At 37.2% G+C, this 18,879-nt stretch overlaps 2 protein-coding genes across 5 annotated transcripts in view; both read left to right on the top strand.

The window, feature by feature from the left end:
- Nucleotides 1-261: 261 nt before the first annotated feature.
- HESX1 (HESX homeobox 1) lies at nucleotides 262-8,488 on the top strand. Of its 4 annotated transcripts, XM_026035436.1 has the most exons (8): nucleotides 262-317; nucleotides 1,545-1,674; nucleotides 2,606-2,706; nucleotides 5,389-5,489; nucleotides 6,280-6,559; nucleotides 6,670-6,875; nucleotides 7,132-7,233; nucleotides 8,227-8,488. In XM_026035436.1, exons 5-8 carry the CDS (start codon nucleotides 6,346-6,348, stop codon nucleotides 8,323-8,325), a joined length of 621 nt encoding a protein of 206 aa, XP_025891221.1. In that variant the 5' UTR covers nucleotides 262-317; nucleotides 1,545-1,674; nucleotides 2,606-2,706; nucleotides 5,389-5,489; nucleotides 6,280-6,345; the 3' UTR covers nucleotides 8,326-8,488. The 4 variants fall into 4 exon arrangements, with proteins under 4 accessions (XP_025891221.1, XP_025891222.1, XP_025891224.1 ...); XM_026035437.1 differs by lacking the exon at nucleotides 1,545-1,674; XM_026035439.1 differs by lacking the exon at nucleotides 5,389-5,489.
- Nucleotides 2,669-18,879, top strand: part of IL17RD (interleukin 17 receptor D) — a 56,386-nt gene continuing 40,175 nt past the window's right edge. The window contains exon 1 of the mRNA XM_026035435.1: nucleotides 2,669-2,706. The gene's annotated coding sequence lies outside the window, so the exon portion shown is untranslated. The remainder of the gene's footprint in view (nucleotides 2,707-18,879) is intronic.

Below are 18,879 nucleotides of genomic sequence, written 5' to 3'. Positions count from 1 at the left end.
CCTGGGCTTCTTATTGGTTGGCTTGGCTGTCCGTTTGCTCGTGTGCGTTGGGTTCTGTGGGGGTACGTCGCGCGTGGGCACGCGAGCGCTTCCACCTTCCTCCTGTTGTGGGGAAGGTCCGCAGCAGCCGTTAACGGTCGCCGTTAACGATCGTGGATCACCGGGAGCTGGGCCCTATCAGCTGATGGGAAGAGGCAACACCACCTCACTGTCTTCCCTCCTCAGTAAAGTGGGGTGCGAAGGAGAGGGGTTTGGGTCTCCCTCGTACCTCAGGAGAGCATTCGGCGCCCCTGGGGTGCCTGGCCTGGCTTGGGGAGGTGAGTCAGGAGCACAGGGCCCTTTCTGAGCTGGGATGAAGAGATGTTCAGGCCTGGGGCCACCGGTGGAGGTGGCTGTCAGGCAAAGACTCTGGGAAAATGCTCCTTTCCCTAATTTAGTTTAGTTGGTAATTACAGACATTGTGTGTTAAGATGCAAAGTCAGTATGTTCCTGTAGTCCTGCCTTTGCTACTGTTTTACACTCCCTCCCCACCCCCCCCAAAAAGAAGTGTCTGTGCATGTATGTACTGTAGGCAGAATAATGCTATTGCAGCATGTCAAGTGTGAGAGCATCTTCTGTGCTTTTCTGAGCACTGTGATCACCTCTTTTTTGAGATGTGCCACTTTATTGCTGTCCCATCATTTTCCACCACTTTTTTTATTTGTTTGTTTATTTTGTTTGTTGTTGTTTTGTTTTGAAGCCACAGTTGCAGCTGTGGGCTCGCTGTTGCTTCAATGAGTCTTGAACAGGAAAAGAAAGTACACCTAGGCTGAAAGGAAAGTGTAATCAGCCCTCATGGGCTTTGTTTTCTTGCCTTGAATGGACTTGCTGCTGCAGATGGCAACCAGTTGTAAAGAACTAGGGCTACTGTAAGGGTATATTTAAACTCAACCAGATCATTCTCCTCTGTTTAAAAAATAGCATATTGGTAATTTGCCCTTTCTACAACTCTGCGACTAGGATATTTTAATCCAAGTGATTATATTTTAATTTATTTTTGTATGTTAAGCAGCCGATATTTTAAGGAGAGAGCATACAGTATGTATAAATAGTTAATAAAAAGTCTCTAAAGTTTCACTTGTTTCAAAACATGAAAATATGATGTGTTATGCCAGAAGCTTTATAAAATATGCACCAGGAGAAAAACCACATCATGTAGTATATTTGAGTTTAGGAACTATTTCAACCCTATGAAGTTACAAGGTGATGTTTTACATTTTGATTGGAAATCAGTAACGTTTTAGATGCATACATTATTAGGGATCAAAAGAATGGGCTGTTCCCTCTGTTTTCTTCTTGTTTTTACACCTTGTGGCTGGGTCAACTTATTATAAAACCTGATTAGAGAGCATGCTAAATTAGCCAGAGTAAATGATTAACTGTTGGACAGTCTTTTTTTAAAGACTTTGTTTGTATAAGATTACATTTTGCTTTTAAAAAGAGATGAAAGAAAAAGCTGGCATTAGATTGGAAGTAAAGCTTTTTGTGATTTGTTTTTTTTTAAGGGAATGGTGAGAAGTTCTCAAAGTTACAGCTGGGGTCAGTCTGTTCCTTTACCAGCTCGTCTGGTGACTCATGTCGCCTGAGTTAAGTCACAGTGCTTGACTGTCACTGCTCTTTTGCTGTCACATGAGGGTAATAATAGAATTATCTTGCAAGCTATTTTAAAGTTAAAGTTGCATCTTCTTGTTTGTCTTCTTTAAAGAAGTTGCATCTTCTTGTTTGGTCTTTATATTAAAATATTGGTGAGCTGCCATAATTACATGAGGCAATGCAATGCTAGCATTGTCTCATTACTGATAGATATGGCAAATTTTCTACTTTTGAGATCAGCTAAGTTGTGATCAATTTTTATAGCTGTCTTTGATTTAAAATATATTTTATATGTATGGTATGTGTACAATAATTCTGTCGAGGAAAAGTAACCATGGTAGCAAGTAACTTTAAATGCAGTTGTTCTTGCTCCCTTTGTGTTTTTATATCTTAAAGTGACAGAAGAAAAATGCAATTGTTTTGCTGCTGTAAATTGGAAAGAATAACTCTTAAATAATTCAATATTTCATTAAAAAGAACCACTAACAACATACTTGTAAAATCTAGAAATGTGTTCTTGTGCCTCCACTGGCATGTAGCATAAAAATTGGAGTTTCTGTTGGAGTTAATGATTTAGCAAGTGGAGGTGACTTTCTTAATTCTGTAATAGAATGCAACTTTCTTTCATTTAGTACTCAGAATTTTTAGGTAAAACCTTTGCATAAATATGCTATGTAGTATCTTACTACTTTTGCTTTTATTTTTATTTACATTTTTAAAAATATTGAAAAGCATCAAAAAGTTTTATTTGGAGTTCAACTTTGATGGACGTAGATGAGTTTGGATGATAATGAGTTAAAGAATGCTTCTGAGACCACTACTTGGTGTTTTTGTCAATGTCAATATATTATATTTTGTCAATGTCAATGTATTTGTTAAACTGTGTGGCTTTTTTTTTTAATCTTCTTTGTATAAATGATTGCTAGGAAATGTTAAGAATGTGGTGAACTGACACTTGACACTGTGCAAACAGGGAGAAGAGCAGCCAACAGCCCTTCAGAGGTTTGCAGATGGCTCCCCTAAGGAGTGCACATTTTGGCTCTGCTGGAGGGTGAAAGCAGCTGTCTGGCTAAGGTAAGCCTTATTGGCATTTACACACATGTTCTCAGACTTTTGCTAGTGCCAGCCCTAGACTGACTTCAAATTTCTCAATGTCCATTTAGTCTTGGATTAAAAAAAGCTTTTACCTCAGCCAAGAATTAACAGACTGCTTTTATTTGCTTATTTTAATGAGAAAAATCATGGTTAACGGTTTTGAGACATTTTTACCTTAGAATCACTTTGTTGTGGAGTTGGATTTGGTTATAACTTATGTATCCATATTTATAATCTGTTAGGAAAGGTATTGTGTATTGAATGTCTGTGGTAGTGAAATATTGCTGCACTTGGATAAAGGACCTGAGGGAAAGGTGAGATGAAAGGTATTTCCTCTGTGTGATCTGTAATCAAGAAACATTGCATATACCAGTAATCCCTTTTCTAAAAAACCAAAGATACTGCATACTTTTGCAAAAGGTGACTTGGCAGAAGCAATATACTGGTGATAGAAAGCAACAGTAAGCAGTGGGGTTTTAGAAGCCACCAAGAAGTCTACATGTGGTCATTTCAGCTGGAATAATTGAAGTTCTTAGAGGCTTCACCTCTCTGAAGGCAAGAGTTCCATCCGCTGCTGAATAAATGGACTCCCTTGTCAAAAAGGGAGGTTAAAGTTAACTGCCTAATCAACCATGGCATTTTGTAAAAGGATTGTTATTTTTTTCTACTGCTGATTATTCAAGACTTTCATCCTAATGTTTTTTTTGCGTTGCTCTAGTATTTATTTGCTCAAAGGTATTTATTTAAAACTTTTCAAACAAATTCATATGGCTTGCATGAGATGTTGACACATTAGAAATGAGCAATAAAAGGGAGTGTCATTTTTGAGTGTATATACAGCTTGATCTTTCAATTCTAGTAGAAAATCTCAGAAATAAGTCTGATTGCTTATTTCCAGGTATTTTTGCATCTAAAACATTGCATTTTCTTTTTTTTTTTTTTTTAACAACAGGGTATGACTGTTTATTTTTGTGATAATGACAGGTCTATATTTTTTTAACTTATATGACTAAGTACATCTTGGTTACTTCTCTTCAAAGAAATATTGCAAACTTTGAATATTAGGCCTTAAGACAGATTTCCTGGTAGATATCTCTCTACATATGTAGTGTACGGCTTTGGTATAAATAGACTTGTTATCTTTAGAATAATTTCTCATGTGCAAATTTTATAGTTATGTAGAGCTGCGTTAACGTGATCTCTTAGAAATACGGTGTTTCAATTTCACTGAATTCCTTGGAAATAAAAAAGCATGGTGTGCCTATTCATCTACTTTGTGAAGTTGGTACTTCCAGTTCCTCTGAAAAGATGCTGCCATGAACTCGTTTTAAAACCAGAATGATGATGCATTTCAGTTGCTGCATGGTAATCTCTGGGTGTGAATCAATTCAGCATGAAGCAAATTAATATTTTAATAGTAGCATGGTTTCCTATTCAGTTATCTGAATCTTCATTGTTGAACAAATTCAAATATAAACACCAGATGGCACTATCTGATTATTTTCCAACCTGCGTTGGACAAATTTAGATATCTGTGTTTCCCTGAAAAGACATGGGGAAGAGAGGAGAAGGAGAGGGAAAAACAAACAAACAAAAAAAAACACTGAAAGATTATGATCGTCTCCATGTGGCAGCTGGAATCAGGACACCCTACTGAAGGTTTTCTTCATCCTCTGCAATTTCAGGAAGTTGAAAAATAAATTGCAAATATTTCCTCAACTGGTTAGCTTTGGTTAAATGTAAATAAATGTTTCTCCTAGCACTGCATATGCCTCTCCTGGTAGTTCCTGTTAGCATGTTGAGATCATTTATAAAAGTAGGTACCTCTCTTGGTCCATGTAATTATCTCTTGGTCTCAGCCATGTAGCTGTGACTAATTTCATTCTTATTTATTCAAATGATAAAATATTTTCTGAAAGCCTTTGTATTAGTGCTTGTGTGCTTTTATTTTTCGTTTTTTTTTAGCACTTGTTTGGTTGATCTTCTTCAAGAAGCTACCTATATTTGGGAACGATTTGTTTGTATTACAATTACCAACAGTTTTGTTTTTTTAAAATGCATGTTAGTTTCTGTACTCAAGAGACTGCCTTTTCCTCAATGATCATGCTCATATGAAACCTTTTCAAGACAGAAATTTGTAGCAGCTCAAGCTGAGAATAGATGACGCATTGCTTTCTTGATAAGGCTTTCTTCCTTAATCTCTTCTTCTATGCCCTGCATAGAGGACGGGCAGAAAATTGATCTATGACCTGCTGAAGGTTTTGTTTAGAATGATTGCTATTATACTGTTGCATGTATACAGAAGTCCTTGCATTATCTCTCCAGTAGCCATAATGCCTGCTGTGCAGTCTGCATTTGCAAAATAACTGCAGCCAAGAGTAGGAGTTTTGTTGGCTAACGAAGGATGTAGGTAGCCTTGTTGCAAACAGCTGCTGTGAAACATAAAGGAACATGTAAGGCTCTTGTCTAGCACTACTCTTTACAGGAAGCCATCGATAGGACTCTGCTGACATTTAATTCACCATGTATTCTGTCACGAAGCTGATGGAACTTCCTGGACAGAAGAGGCTTTTCGGAGGCTCCTGAAATATGTACTAAAGGCTCCTGTGAATAGTGGAATTTCCGTTAAAATTTTGATCTGAGCGTTTCTGGGTTTTCCAGCTAGGAAAAGTATGTCAGCTACTCTGCAGATTTCTGGACGCAGGGTTTCCTGAGGAAGAGAAGGCTCACATGTTGAGGAAAATCTGACAGATTTTGTTAAGGTATGCATTTCCTCAGATGCAGCACTACCCTCTGAAACCTGTGATCCACACAGGTTCACTTTTTTGAAATCAGTCAATTGCAGTGTGGTGTTTTACTTCAATTTTTGCATGTATATTTTAAAAAAAGGGAACTTCACATATTTCTTTCAAAGAGCTGCAACAAAGGTATTTTAATACGAAAAATGAATGCATGAATTGAAAATAGTTGGTGCAACTGTTCCTGTTAACTAATCCATGCACTTGGAAGGCAATTACATTGAGCTTTGACAACACTGCCAACCTACTGCACTGTGCCTTATGCCAAAAGCTATTGTTGTTTTATTGACCACGTTCACCATTACATATGCATATGAAAAAACAGAGGCATTTTCCTTGGGATTACCCTAATAGCATTAAGAGATTATTTTTTAAATTTCCTTGCAAGGAAATTCACTTAAATGAGATTACTTATTACTTGACTGGTTTCCTATCATGCTGCTATGTTTAGGTAAGTGGAATCCATTAGAGTATAAAGTTTTTTAAAAAAATGATTTTATACATTAATGATTTCAAATAAAAGAGAAGTACTATATTTGTGCATAGCTTCTGTTGAGAAAGTTAAGTCGATGCTCTGGTTAGGAGAGATAACACTATTTGTCCCTCTTGGTGGCCCCCCTAGTGTCACCATTAGTTGCTAATTACTTGCAAACAAATAAACAATTAACTCCTCATGCCTCTTGGTGGGAGAGTTTTCATTGACATGCTAAAACTTTCTAATAAAAGATTTTAATTAATGACGTTGCAAATCCAGCCCCCGTTGTCAACATAGCTATAAGGAGGAGGACTTGAAGAGAAATGCCAGTACAGTATAGGTGGTATGCTGACTGAAGGTGAAAGCATGGCAAGTACGTCCTTGTGTCCTGCTAATACGTCAGTATCTCAGAACTGTCAGAAGACGTCTGGTTTTGTGGAAAATAAAACTGCACAGTGTTCATTTTCCATTGAAAGTATTTTGGGATTGGAACAGAAAAAAGATATCACTTCAGCTGTGAAACCTCACAGACCGTGGACGGATACATGCACTAACCTGGGTAAGTAAGCAGTCAGTTTCCTAACATCTTAAGCTTTTACTCGTTTAAAAATGCGTATATATAGTCATGTTTCCAATGAAAACCAGTAATTGTTTTTGTTGTTTTCCTAGTTTTATGTGAAGACAGCAATCCTCATACACAAATCCCTGTTATTTCCTATGAGAATTCATTATTTCGTGCTAACAGTACTGCAATGCAAGAGGAAAAAGTTTTGAAGTGTGAAAAATATTTTTCAGTGACTGAAAGGCTATCTTTCAAACGAGAATTGAGCTGGTACAGGGGTAGAAGACCAAGAACTGCTTTCACTAGAAACCAGGTAGGGTTTTGATTGCTTTTTAAATAAAACCGTATAATTTACTAAAACGATGGCTGAAGCTTGAAAGAGCTTAGCTAATTCAGTGCTATTTGAATCTGCATAAAGAAAAGTAGGTAGGCACTTGCAGAAATGCACAATTAGACTTGTCCAAGTAGATGGAGATCTCGGAAATAACTAAAGTGTGTTTTTGTTTATTTTTCTTTCCTCATGCAAAGATAGAAATAACAATTCAACAAGTGTGTTTCGATCTCCTCAGATTGACGTTTTGGAAAATGTTTTTAAAATGAACTCCTACCCTGGCATTGATATTAGAGAAGAACTAGCTCGCAAATTAGATTTAGATGAAGACAGGATTCAGGTAATGAAGTTTAAGTGCTTTTCTAATTCCTTTTATATGTACGCTTTGATTATACAAATAGATGGACAGTAGTCCATAATCACAATTTAACATAATAAACATTTATTCCTATAATATTCCTTCAGTGATATGGAAGCCACTAAATTCCTTCCCAAGTCATAAACCTTCTTCCATGTGTTGATCTGATATTCATCACTGTCATCAGTGATGATTTCTTCATTTTTTTTTGATTGTTTGTTTTTCCACATCCAATTATCACATGTAGAACTTGTTCATTTGCTTCCAAGTTTTAAAATCATGTTTATATCTTGCTTTTCACTATGGCTGAAAATGGAAGTTGAAATCAATATTGAAATAAGTTGTCTGAATGTATAAGTATTTGGTAGGATGGTCAATAGAGCATTAAACAATTTAGCATTAAACAGACCATTACGCTTTTTGAAAACAATGTTTGAGCCCATGTCTTTGATGGAAAGCACTATCTACTCCGGATTTTCAGTTTCTGATTTCCAACTAATGAAATATGGTAAGTATACCACATATTTCGTCAGATTTTGAGCCAGGCCTTGATAAATATGTAGCTTTTGATGCTAGTCTGATTGGGGTTGATGTTAAGCTTTATGCCACAGCTAATTCAACAACTCAGGAAGTAACACCTTAACCACGCTGACTTGGTTTTGAATTCCAAATACTCAGGATCTTCCGGTGCCTGATTTAGTGTCGCTGAAAAAACTGGTACTGCTTTTTGTGTTTAATTAGTGAGGCTAGTCCTCATTTTTCAGGAAAGCTGGGAAGAGCCGTATTGTTCTCTAGTCTGTGGTGTGAAGAAAATTATCAAAAGCAGTTATGTGCTATCATTTGCAGAATTAAAATTTGTATTGAACTTCCAAACTATTGACATTTAACAGAATACTATAGAAGTATGTCATTTTGTCCTGTGTGAAATGCAGAAATCCTTTCTGAAAAGGATGCTTTTTTTAATTTCAATTTCAGATCTGGTTCCAGAACCGTCGTGCAAAACTGAAAAGATCACACCGAGAATCTCAATTTCTAATGGTGAAAAACACTTTCACCTCTAACCTGCTAGACTAAGAAGAATGACTTGCTATTAAGCTATCACAACAGAACATGAAGAACATGAGTTTTTCATAATTTGTATTAATGATATTAATTTTATGATTTTATTCCTACAGTGGAAAGAATATCATGATTTTATTTCGGATAAACTGTTGATATGGGAAAAGTAAACTTTTCCCATATATTTTAATAAATATTTTCAGAAAAGATATTTTTGCAGTTAAAGAAGAAAATCTAGTCAATGTACAATATTTTCAGCTACTATGTATTACCACAGCTTAATTTGAAACAACATAACTTCATAGTTTGAAAAAACAGATTAAAGTCTATAATACATGATATGCAAGAGATTGTGCATTACATTGGAAGATAAATAATTTATAAAGTGTGTACTGTCATTTCCTTAAATTTTTTCATTGTGTAAACTGTCCAATCTCAAAGGGAAGGACTGATATTTAAGCAATTATTTTCAGTTTCAGCAATTGCTTAGTTAGCATTAAAAGTAATCTTTTCTTACATTTTAAGTTATTTATACTTAGGACAATATTTGTCTATTTAATACTGCAATTAGGTATCTCTTGTTAATATTTCTATTATAGAACTTGTCCTCTCTGCCTTTTAGGGAGAGAAAATGAGAACTATCTTATAACAAGAGATAGGATCAAATCAGTTGGGATGAGACCAGATATTCACATCACTTCCATTAGTTTTATGATGTTTGAATGTTTTTATCAAAGTATTCAATAGTCAACCTGAAACCAACATGCCTTATACAAAGTGACAATCTTCCGTGACTCTGACCTAGTAAAACAAGTATATATGCAAGTATGGCTTTACACTGCACCTTGTTCCTTGCTTGAAGTGCTCATCTCGTGCAGTGAGAACTTAGCCCATGCTACTTACTTGAGATGTGTGCTGAATGGTCCCAGGTGATATTAGCAAAAAATTAGTGGGAGAGATTGTGATACTTCAGTCCACAGTTGATATTAGGGAAAAAGTGTTGAGATATAAGAATATAAAGAAAAATCAATAAATAATGTGTTTTGTTCTTCTCTCTGCAGGATACTATTCAATAAATGTGTTAGTTTCTGAAGCTTTGTTAATACTATTTGCCTTTTGGTGTCAGTAATTTCATGGGTTTGCTGTCTTTATTGTTACAGTAACCATAAAATGTTATTTAACCTTGCTTCTAACAAAATATATTTTATTGTGAAAATATCCAACTTTTAACCAATATTGAAATATCATTCATATTTAGGTGCTGGATTTCAGAAATAACATTACATACTGCTGACTACATTTCTGTTGTATCTCTGCATTCAAAAATACTTACAAAACCATTCACAAAAAAAAAAAAAAAAGCCTTACATGCAGCTAAATCCATAAATTCTGGAGAAATGAGAAGCTGAATTCAGACATTTGCCTCATCTGAGGTAAAAAGTGTTGGGAATGGTAGTTCCATTTTGTTTTTCTTTTCACCTCAAAACATATATTGCCTGTGGCTTAATCTTAGTGCAGGTAATTTGAAACTATTGTCTACTCTGCTGCTGGAAACAAAGTTTCCAACAGCAACAGATTAGTCTAATCTGTCCAGATTGTTGCCTAAGAACCTTCTCTATTATCTAGCAAATACCTAAATGCACCTAATGTCTCTCATAATGGAACTTGTCTCAAGTGACGGAAGTCTGACAAAGCAATTTAAGAGAAGGACTAGAATAATAGCAGACTAATAATGGTATGAGGCCTGATATCCAGCTCCCAATTAGCAAATATTACTGGAAGGATGATTCATGTATAAGGTACCAGGGGTGTTGCGCATAGTGCTGCAGGACAAAAAGTATAACAACAAAATTGCGGTATTTGCTCTATCTTGACGTAGTTTGTTCTTCCCCATCTAAAGGTAAGAGTGATTTGTTAACAGAAAAGGAGAAGCTCTAACATCAGATTTGTATTTTCTTTGACCAGGATGGATCTAAATGGTGGTTTTACTTTTCTCTTGTTGTTCCTGATACACAGCCACCTTGACTAGCTTGGTAATATATTTAAAAAGCTATGTTCTCTGCTTAGGCACAGGCAGCCTGAACAGCATTAATGTAGCATTAATGAGTGAGATTGTCTCAGAGGAAGCCACCACATACACCGAAGTTTAGTCCCATTCCAGTTTTATATACTTAGTCTTGCAGTGTTTCTGCTTATCTGCTATTATACGGAATTGTGATTTCAAAACAAAATCCCCCCAAGTCTTGGTTCATAATCTAACTTCAGCTGTTGGGTGACTTTGCTCAGTCACAAGCTCCTCCTCATCATGTTGCATTACATTGGCTCCAGTGCTCATTTGATCCTGTACTGTATTGATTACATTTATTAGGTTTGTGAAAAAGTGTTTCATAAAAAAAAGTTGGAACAGGTAAGACTTCCTTGGTTTTGATACTTGCAAACTATTCTGTTAGTGTGGATCAACAATCACAACATAGGGTGGTGTGGGTCGATGATCAGCTGCTGGCATTACCTGCGGTGGAACTTGGAGATCCTCTATTGCTTTCCTGAATAAAGCTCCAGTAACTGTGATCCTAATCAGGACACTGGTCCATGGAATAACAAGTTTTAAAATGATGTTCTTGTCTTGACTCACATCTCAATATCCTAAAATTCTATTCTGTAAACTTCAGCATTATCCAAATTGCTGTCTTATCTGTATGATATGAAGGCAAACTCTAGCTGATTTAGACCAAAGGCAACCAATGTTTGCCAAGTTCTGGGTTAACGCTACTGCTTGGACAAATGTATTGGAAGTGGGGAGGGATGCACAGGGCTATGGAGTTGTAGTCCGTTGGTTTTATGTGTTGTTGGTGGTTTTTTTCATAGCTCCTGAATCAGGTTTTCCTCGCCCACTGTTAATAACTGAAGAACCTGAATGAGTATATTCTATCACTGCTGGTCTTGTGCAGTTTGGAGCAACACAGACAAAAGTTTGCTGACTTCTGAAACTAAATTATGATAAATGGGACTATTTAAATTATTATTCTTGTTATTAATCACATAAGGTTTAGGAATTTGCTATTTTTAAGTTGTATATGTAAGTATGCATTTCAAGCTCGCTACCTTATTGGGTGACCTCTAAAAAGAAAAATAGCCAAGTAACCGTGCATCGACTTAGATATTTTATCTTGTTTTCCTCTAATCCTTCTTGTCTCTTCTTTTATTTTATCAGTCTATGTCATTTTATTGCTTTTAAGGCAGTAACTACCTGTATGCAATTACTAGATTCTGGCGCAGGCTTGTATCACCAATTGTACATATGTATCTTTCACTGGTAGATTTCACAGTCATTCTTCATATTTAAAATTATATTGTATCAAGGAATGGATAGGCTCCAATGCTCCAAAACATGTTGGGATGCAATTTGCTTGAATGATACTAAAGTAAGGAAATTAAGACCGCAATAAATCAGATATTCTGCACTGGAGCAGGCATGCTGTGCATTAGCTGCATTTTAAATTTTTTACTTTTTAGGTTAAATCAGATTTAAATTTATAGACAGATAATCTGTATTTAAAATGAAAACGCAGTGTCACTTATGCCCTCTTGTGGCTAGATTTTAGGATTACAGTCCMTCTTGGTAAATGCATTTTGTTAAATCTGAGCAAAAGCTGTAGTGAAGGCAGAGTGTAGGTAGACAGAACATCAGCAAGTGTCTGCCTGTTGTAATTGCAGCACAAACTTTGTGAATAGCCTGCTGTTGTACATGTATCTGAATGCTTGTCGTTGGACCTGACTTGATTTCAGAAGTTCTAAATGTACAGTAATTTACTTTGAACTCAGTGGAAACTGATAGATACTCTATTCTTAGTAATGTGATCATCTATTAATAGTGAGCTATTAGCTAAAGAATGCAGGATTTCAGTTTTTGTCAGTCAACTTCCTTAAATCTTGTCTTTAAATTAGCTGAGGCAGCATGATTTAAGGAATCATGTTTTCAAGACTGCCCAACACAGCCAAGTTTTAGTAGCAGAATCTTTCTAAATTCAGCAAAGTATTTAACAAAGCAACCAGGCATTTAAAACAAAAACTAAAACTCTTATAGTATAAAACAAGTATGGCTTCTACTATAATAGATGCTAATGTAATTTTTCCATTATCTCAAATACGATGTTGACAGTACAAATGTTTGCCATGCAGAAACAGTTATTCCCACCAACAATTTCATTTTTCACTGTGTTACCACATAGGATAGAAATTACTTTGTGCTGCTTAAATGCTGCACTTTTATTACCTATTTCCTTATATTTCAAAATGCTTAGTCAATTTAAAATGTTTCAAAATGTGACAGTATTCACATCTTTTTTTCTTGATTAGAGTATTTGCAAGTTACTGGCTGGTTATTTGGATGGCTGGCTTATAGTGAAATACACTCGCTTCAAAGATGGAATATATCATGTTGTATGTTACAGAATGTGCCTGTTTGACACTATAATTGCAAACTGCTCTAATTCATTTTGGCAGAGTGATAAGGAGGCATTCTAATAAGGCTATGGCATCTCTTTTGGCTATAGCTAGATATTTTTGTGAAACTTAAGCAGGTTGTCTGCAAAACCTCCTTTTTTTTTTTTTTTTTGTAGTTTTTGTTTAAATGAAGAATGAATGAACTGGTCCCCACTTTACTTTGTAAATATAATGTCCTGGGCTATAAAATTAATCACAAATTACATTTTAGTACTAGTGGTGTTTTCTGTGATTGTTGTATTATCTAATTTATAGGCAAAGAATAATCATATATTCTAAATTAATATTTATGTACACTCACATATAAGTGCAAAAGATCTTATATATTGTGTTTGCTCAGTCTCTAATTTGTGTATTTATTTTACTTTTTCCAAAGTGAGAAAGTGGCTTGAGCCTGATATCTGTCTGTTTCATATTTGCCAGACTGTTTTTTCTACATAATGTAGATATCAAGGACCTTGGCCTTTGCGTTTGTTTGTTTGTTTTAAATGAGCTCTTGTTGGTAGGTTTTTCAAGAATAATTTCCATTCCTGACTGGGGCCTTTCCTCTTCTTGAGCACAGTCTTGTAAAATTACTGTAGATTCTGTTGTAAATCAGCTAAGTGTTTTACGTTTTTTTTCTCTTAAGTATGTATCTATCATATAAAGAGATTTTCTTTTCCATATGCCTTCAGCCTTCAGAATTTCTTTTGTTTATGTGTTTCCCATAGTACGAGTAGAATGAAGTGCTATTGACAAAGTACTTTCTGATCGTCTTCCATAATGGTAAGATTTTGGCCATTTTCCAGACATCATCTTGTTGTTCTGTAGTGGTATCTGTTACTAGGGTCTCTATGAATTTTAATTACATTTTCTTTAGCCTTAATTACCCGTAGGTTTGGCCTCAAATAACAAGTGATGTCATCTTGAAGTGCTTGAGCAAATAGCTCTCTCTGGATTAAATGGGAAAGGGTTTAAGGCAGGTTATACCCAGCAGGGGGTCCCTTAGTGTTGGGATTAATTTCCCAGAATTTGTCACAGGATGCTGCAGATTGGTGAATGTCAGGGTAGATTGTTAAATCAGGTGGGAGGTTTCCCCTCTATTTCCTTGCAGAAGGAAAACAATGAGCTCTCTGCGTGGAAGGTATTATGATATAGTAAAGAAAAGGCTGAAATAAGAAGTGCGGTTCAGAAACTTCTGTAAAATGTTAAAATGTTCCTCATTTTATTAATATCTCTAGCATTTGTTCAGACTGCATTGTGGAGGCTTTGATTTACGTTTTTAGTTAGTTGGTCAAGATAGAATATACTGGATACTGAGGGAAAAAAATAGCATTTAGAATATATGGTATATTATAATTCCAGTACTGCCCAAAGAACAAAAGATAAATAACCTTGGAGATAACTTAGATTAAAAGATTTCTAGCTCAAAAGAATTACTGTTGAAAAATCACTTTCATGCAATTTTAAATTTTCTTTGCATCACAAGTGTACTTTTCTCTAAAAGTGCAGTTTCATGTTACACCTAATCCAGCGTAACAGAAGACTCTGCTGAAAGATGCAGTCCTGCCCCGCTCCCTGCCTCTTGACAGTCCTGCCGCCATAGAGCGAGTCACCTCCGCTCGCTCTGGAGCAGAGAGCGGGTTTGATGGCTCCTCAGTGAGTTCAGCCAGCTCCAAGGACCGTCTCTCCATCCATTTCTTTCTAATAGTTCTATGGAATAAACAGATGCAAAACTAAACAGAAATGCACTAAGTGTTCGGGTATGTGATCGTTATCTGACAACAACAAAAGAAGTTGGTGCATATCCTATACAAAGAAGTCTGGGAAATGGCAACAGTGGATGGAGAATTGAATCTATAGATCACTGATAATTTATTTTGATAGTGAGCAGGAGCCATTTTCATATGGTGGATCTTTGGTTGGTTTATTTCAGCCAGTTCCTTTTCACCATAATATGTTCTTACATCTGATGCCAACTTGAGCCTTTGGGAATATAGTACTGAAAAACTTCCATGGTCATTAAGTGCAGAGATTATTAAGAAAAAAAAAAAATCAAGAATGAAAATGTGCCGTAGAAAGTGACCAGGAGCGAACTACTGCTGCCTGTAGCCTGCAAGGAATTCCGTAAGGTCACAATGGTCTAACTTACTTGGCATTAAATGCTGGATGTTGTACTTTGGCCTCCTTGTAAAGCATCTGGATATAGAAGTGGTGGCTGCCGGTGCCAAAGCAAATGCAGCAAGATTCATGCGTCTAATTCCACTTTCAAGTCCCATCTGGACACAGCAGCAGTTAACCTACAAGTGCCAATAAATGCATGGACGCGGCAGGAGGTGTTTGGCTGCCGGGAAGGCATGCGGAGCGCTTCCCTGCCGCTCCCCGGGCACTAGCAGCCTGTTGGACGCGATAATTCAGCATGCTGGATCTGGCCTCTATGGCACGCACTATTTTAAAGACCCACTGGTCATAGTTAAATGATCCTAGGAAGTAGATTGTCCTAATGTAGAAAGATGCAAATTAAAAGAGAAAAAAAAAAAAAAAAAAGCTCCTACCCTTTAGGGGTCTTTTCCTGTATTGCCAGGGGGCAGAGTCATTCCTGACTCCAGATCTAATTGTTGGTTAAGCCCTGAGCATGTGTGTGGGACATAAAAGCAGGCATCTTTATGACTGTGTGCTTAGGTTTCCCCATCTATAAAACGGGAGTAGTGAGATATAGACTTTCAGAACTCAGAGATTTTTGTTTTTCATGAATGTTTGGCATTTCTTGTGATCTAGTGATTAAAAAAAATCCCTGAAAGAATATATATATTTGATTTCAATTTCAATTCCGTTGCCTATCGGTTAAATCTTTCACTTGAGCACAGCTCAATCATTTGAAGGTTTCACATGCTGTAATTTGGAAGATCTCATCAGCATAGAACATTTCGGACACTGCTGGGAATGTTCGTGCCCTCACTGAGGGCATCCACATCAATTTCATATTTCCTTTCTAATTTTTAATTCTGCTTTTGAGGTGTACTATATGAACATCTTTCTCTTTTCTGTGATAGATTTTTTTTCAGTAGAATGAAGCACCCAAATTTTAGTGGGACTTTTTTTTTTTTTTTTTTTTTNTTTTTTTTTTTTTTGAGTGAGTGAGTGCTTATTTGCAGAAGATCAGAAGATCTGACTTCCAGGAGTTGAGGAGTTGTCAGGTGAAGTTCCAAGAGACCCTCATTTGTGGGTTTTTGTGGATTTTCTGTTGTGGGATCATTTTTGTGCTTTTATGGAGAGGGAGGTTTGGTTATGGTTATTTGGTTGTGATTTCAGAGCACTAAGAAGTTTCTGAGATCTGGGGGTTTTTTTCTTGACTTGTAGCACATTGTGTGCTTGGTTCAATGTATTTTTTTAACAGCACATGGTATCAACTGAACATGTTTGTTGGCACTGAAATGTGGTATCACAATAGCTATGATCATCTGATTCAACTGGATACTGCAAGAAAGAGCCATACTTTCTGGCCTGACTGAAACTCAGCTGTTTAAATAATTCCTTTTACAGACAAGACCAGTCTGTCCTGAGGGAGGTATTTCAGTGCTACAAATATGAAGTATGGATAGAGCATACAACTTCCAAATTATTGCTGAGCAGTTAAAAAAAAAAAAAAAAAAAAAAAAAAGGAATTCTTAATCATATAGCAAAACTTTTATTACGTGAGCTTTCATGTTTTTATAGGAATTGCTCAGTTCTCACCATCTTGTCCATCTGGGAACAGCTGCTCGGGGCAAGGGGAAAGAAAAGAAAAAGGTTTTTAGCTTTAAGCAAGAAGGTAGAGTGGCAACCAAAACCAGCTGCAGAATGCATGATCTGATACCCGTGACTCCTGGGTATTCTCTGGCTCATATGTGTTCTATACTATTTCAAAACAAGACACTTGTGAAAAAAAAAAAGGATGGAAAAGTCTGCAGAAAAGCAGAATCTGCTTAGATGCTTTTGTCCTTACATTGGCTAGCAGTGTTTTAGCAAATTTAGCTACAATTTACTACTGTTGTAATTTGATTCGCACTTCCACTTTACACCTTTCCACAGAAGATTTCAGTGGAAACTATTCTGAACACATGCAAAACAATGGCAGACTTTTGTGTGCAGTCAGTACATTCATGTTAGTAAGTCGGTCATGGTGGCAGAACTGAGATAAATGTTTTTCAGATGTGTCCTTTGGCTGCACACATGAGTTGAGGTACAAGGGAAGGGGCATTGAGGCTGGTTTGTGTTAGGTCTGAGTAAGACCGATCACTTCTACGCTTTCTGGGTAATGCCAGTGTAATCGGTTGTGACTGAGATTTCTGTCGTTCTGTTGCTGCTCAGCAATGTATCATATGTATCAGGAATATATGGAATGTGTATCAAATCACAAATGAAGTTGATTTTCCTTCTCGCTCACACTTAAAATTTCCAGCTTCTTCCACTACCTAGAACTCAAGGCCAGACTTTGCTCACTGTGGTTTGATTTCCCTGCAGCCTAAGGGCAAATCTGTTTGCAGGTTGGGGGAGATGTGTTCAACAGGAATCATTGTTTATAATACCTGACTGTGGGCAGCAGGACTTTACTGCCCTGTAAATAGATTATGCATGTGTCTCTCTTTGTGTTGCTCTATATGCTCTGCAATGAGGTGAAATATGAAAGAACTAAAGTTATTTGATGTTTTGACACAGTTTGACTTGATTAAAAGAATAAACCTGTGTAATTTTCAGAAATGATTAGTCACTTCTGCGTAATGCAAGGAGAAAGTAAAGCAGGAACACTCAGCTAGCAGTGTATGGTGTACAGTAAAAATATACTGAGTTTTGGGTTGCCTGTGGGATATACCAGGCCTTAGAATACCTCTGATGTTAAAATCAGTGAAACTTCATAGGAATGATTTTAATATTCTCTTTTCCAAAATTCCGGTCTGCAGAGGAAATGAAAACCAACTGTAAGTATCATTTCCTCACAAAGCCCTGAAAGGGCTTTGCCCTAATATTCGATTTGTCCGAACAGGCTTACTGGCAAGAATGTCACAAGGAAGGACCCTATCCAAGACAAAAACCTGGTTTCAAAGGGAACTGGGAGTGCAACAACTGTGATTTATCCACTTAACCAAGCAGTTTAAGAAAATATTATTATTAGCCAGTGTCCACAAAGGATAGAAAAGTTTCTGATAGGTGCAAAACCATTATTAGTTTTAAAATTATGAATGGGTCATGGTTCCTTTCAACTGGTCAGCTTAATGGTGTCTTTCAGAAGCCTGCTGGCCTTGTCTGTTACATGGGGAGCAGTTTCATCCCTTGTTAATCATAGCAACAGCATATGCTGGAATGGCAAGACATTTCTTTTATAATAATAACAGTTGTGTTATGTAAAAAGCGGTGAGATGTAACAAGAGCTTGACCTATCTCTGAAGTCACAATTGAAACAGAGTTGGGCTAAATGACCCCCAAGGTCCCTTGCGGGCTGAATTCCTGCAGGTTTCCATGTTTCAGTGGAACCTTTGGTTTCTGTGTTGCTTACATGTTCCTGCAAAGCATTTGTAGTTGATAAAACATAGCGTTATATCAGAACAGCTTGGAACCGGTAACTATTTGAAGTGTGACTTCTTTTAAATTGAAGTGTTATGGTCAAAGTGTGTAATACTGAAATCCTGATCAGAGATTCAATTGAGAAAAGTGAAATAATTAATGAAACATGCAATTCCCATTGCATTTTCCACAGATGGAATTGCGACATATTCCTCCGGTTTGTCCTTCTCGGACAAACTCCAAGATCCGCAAGTGCTTTGCAGTCTGGCTCCGATCTGGCAAGCCCGTGGACTGTGGTTTCACGCGAACCTGGAGCCATGCGAGTTTGTGGCAGCGCGAAGGCGACTTGGGAGGCTCCAGCTGCTTCCCCAGCGGCGGGAAGGGGCAGGGGAGGGTGCCCAGGTGGCTGCGGGCACCTGCCCCTTGGCGGGAAGGGGCCCCGAGGGCGCGGCGGGAGGAGCCCCCTCCCCTCCGCGCTCCTCCTCCCTCCCCTCCGGAGCCGGGGCGGAGCGCGCGGGGCCGGCGCGGAGCGGAGCGGCCGCGGCG

This window comes from Nothoprocta perdicaria, unplaced genomic scaffold (genome assembly GCF_003342845.1).
Source record: "Nothoprocta perdicaria isolate Ctin4 unplaced genomic scaffold, notPer1 scaffold_16, whole genome shotgun sequence".
Classification (NCBI taxonomy): Eukaryota; Metazoa; Chordata; class Aves; order Tinamiformes; family Tinamidae; genus Nothoprocta; species Nothoprocta perdicaria.
Note: the sequence above shows the minus strand (reverse complement) of the source record. Positions and strands in the feature narration are given on the sequence as shown.

Bases quoted from the DNA above. Each gene is read 5' to 3' on its own strand.
- HESX1 (XM_026035437.1), top strand. From the start codon at position 6,346: ATGCTGACTGAAGGTGAAAGCATGGCAAGTACGTCCTTGTGTCCTGCT. The intron at 6,560-6,669 runs GTAAGTAAGCAG...TTGTTTTCCTAG, and splicing joins GGATACATGCACTAACCTGG to TTTTATGTGAAGACAGCAAT. The intron at 7,234-8,226 runs GTAATGAAGTTT...TTTCAATTTCAG, and splicing joins TAGATGAAGACAGGATTCAG to ATCTGGTTCCAGAACCGTCG.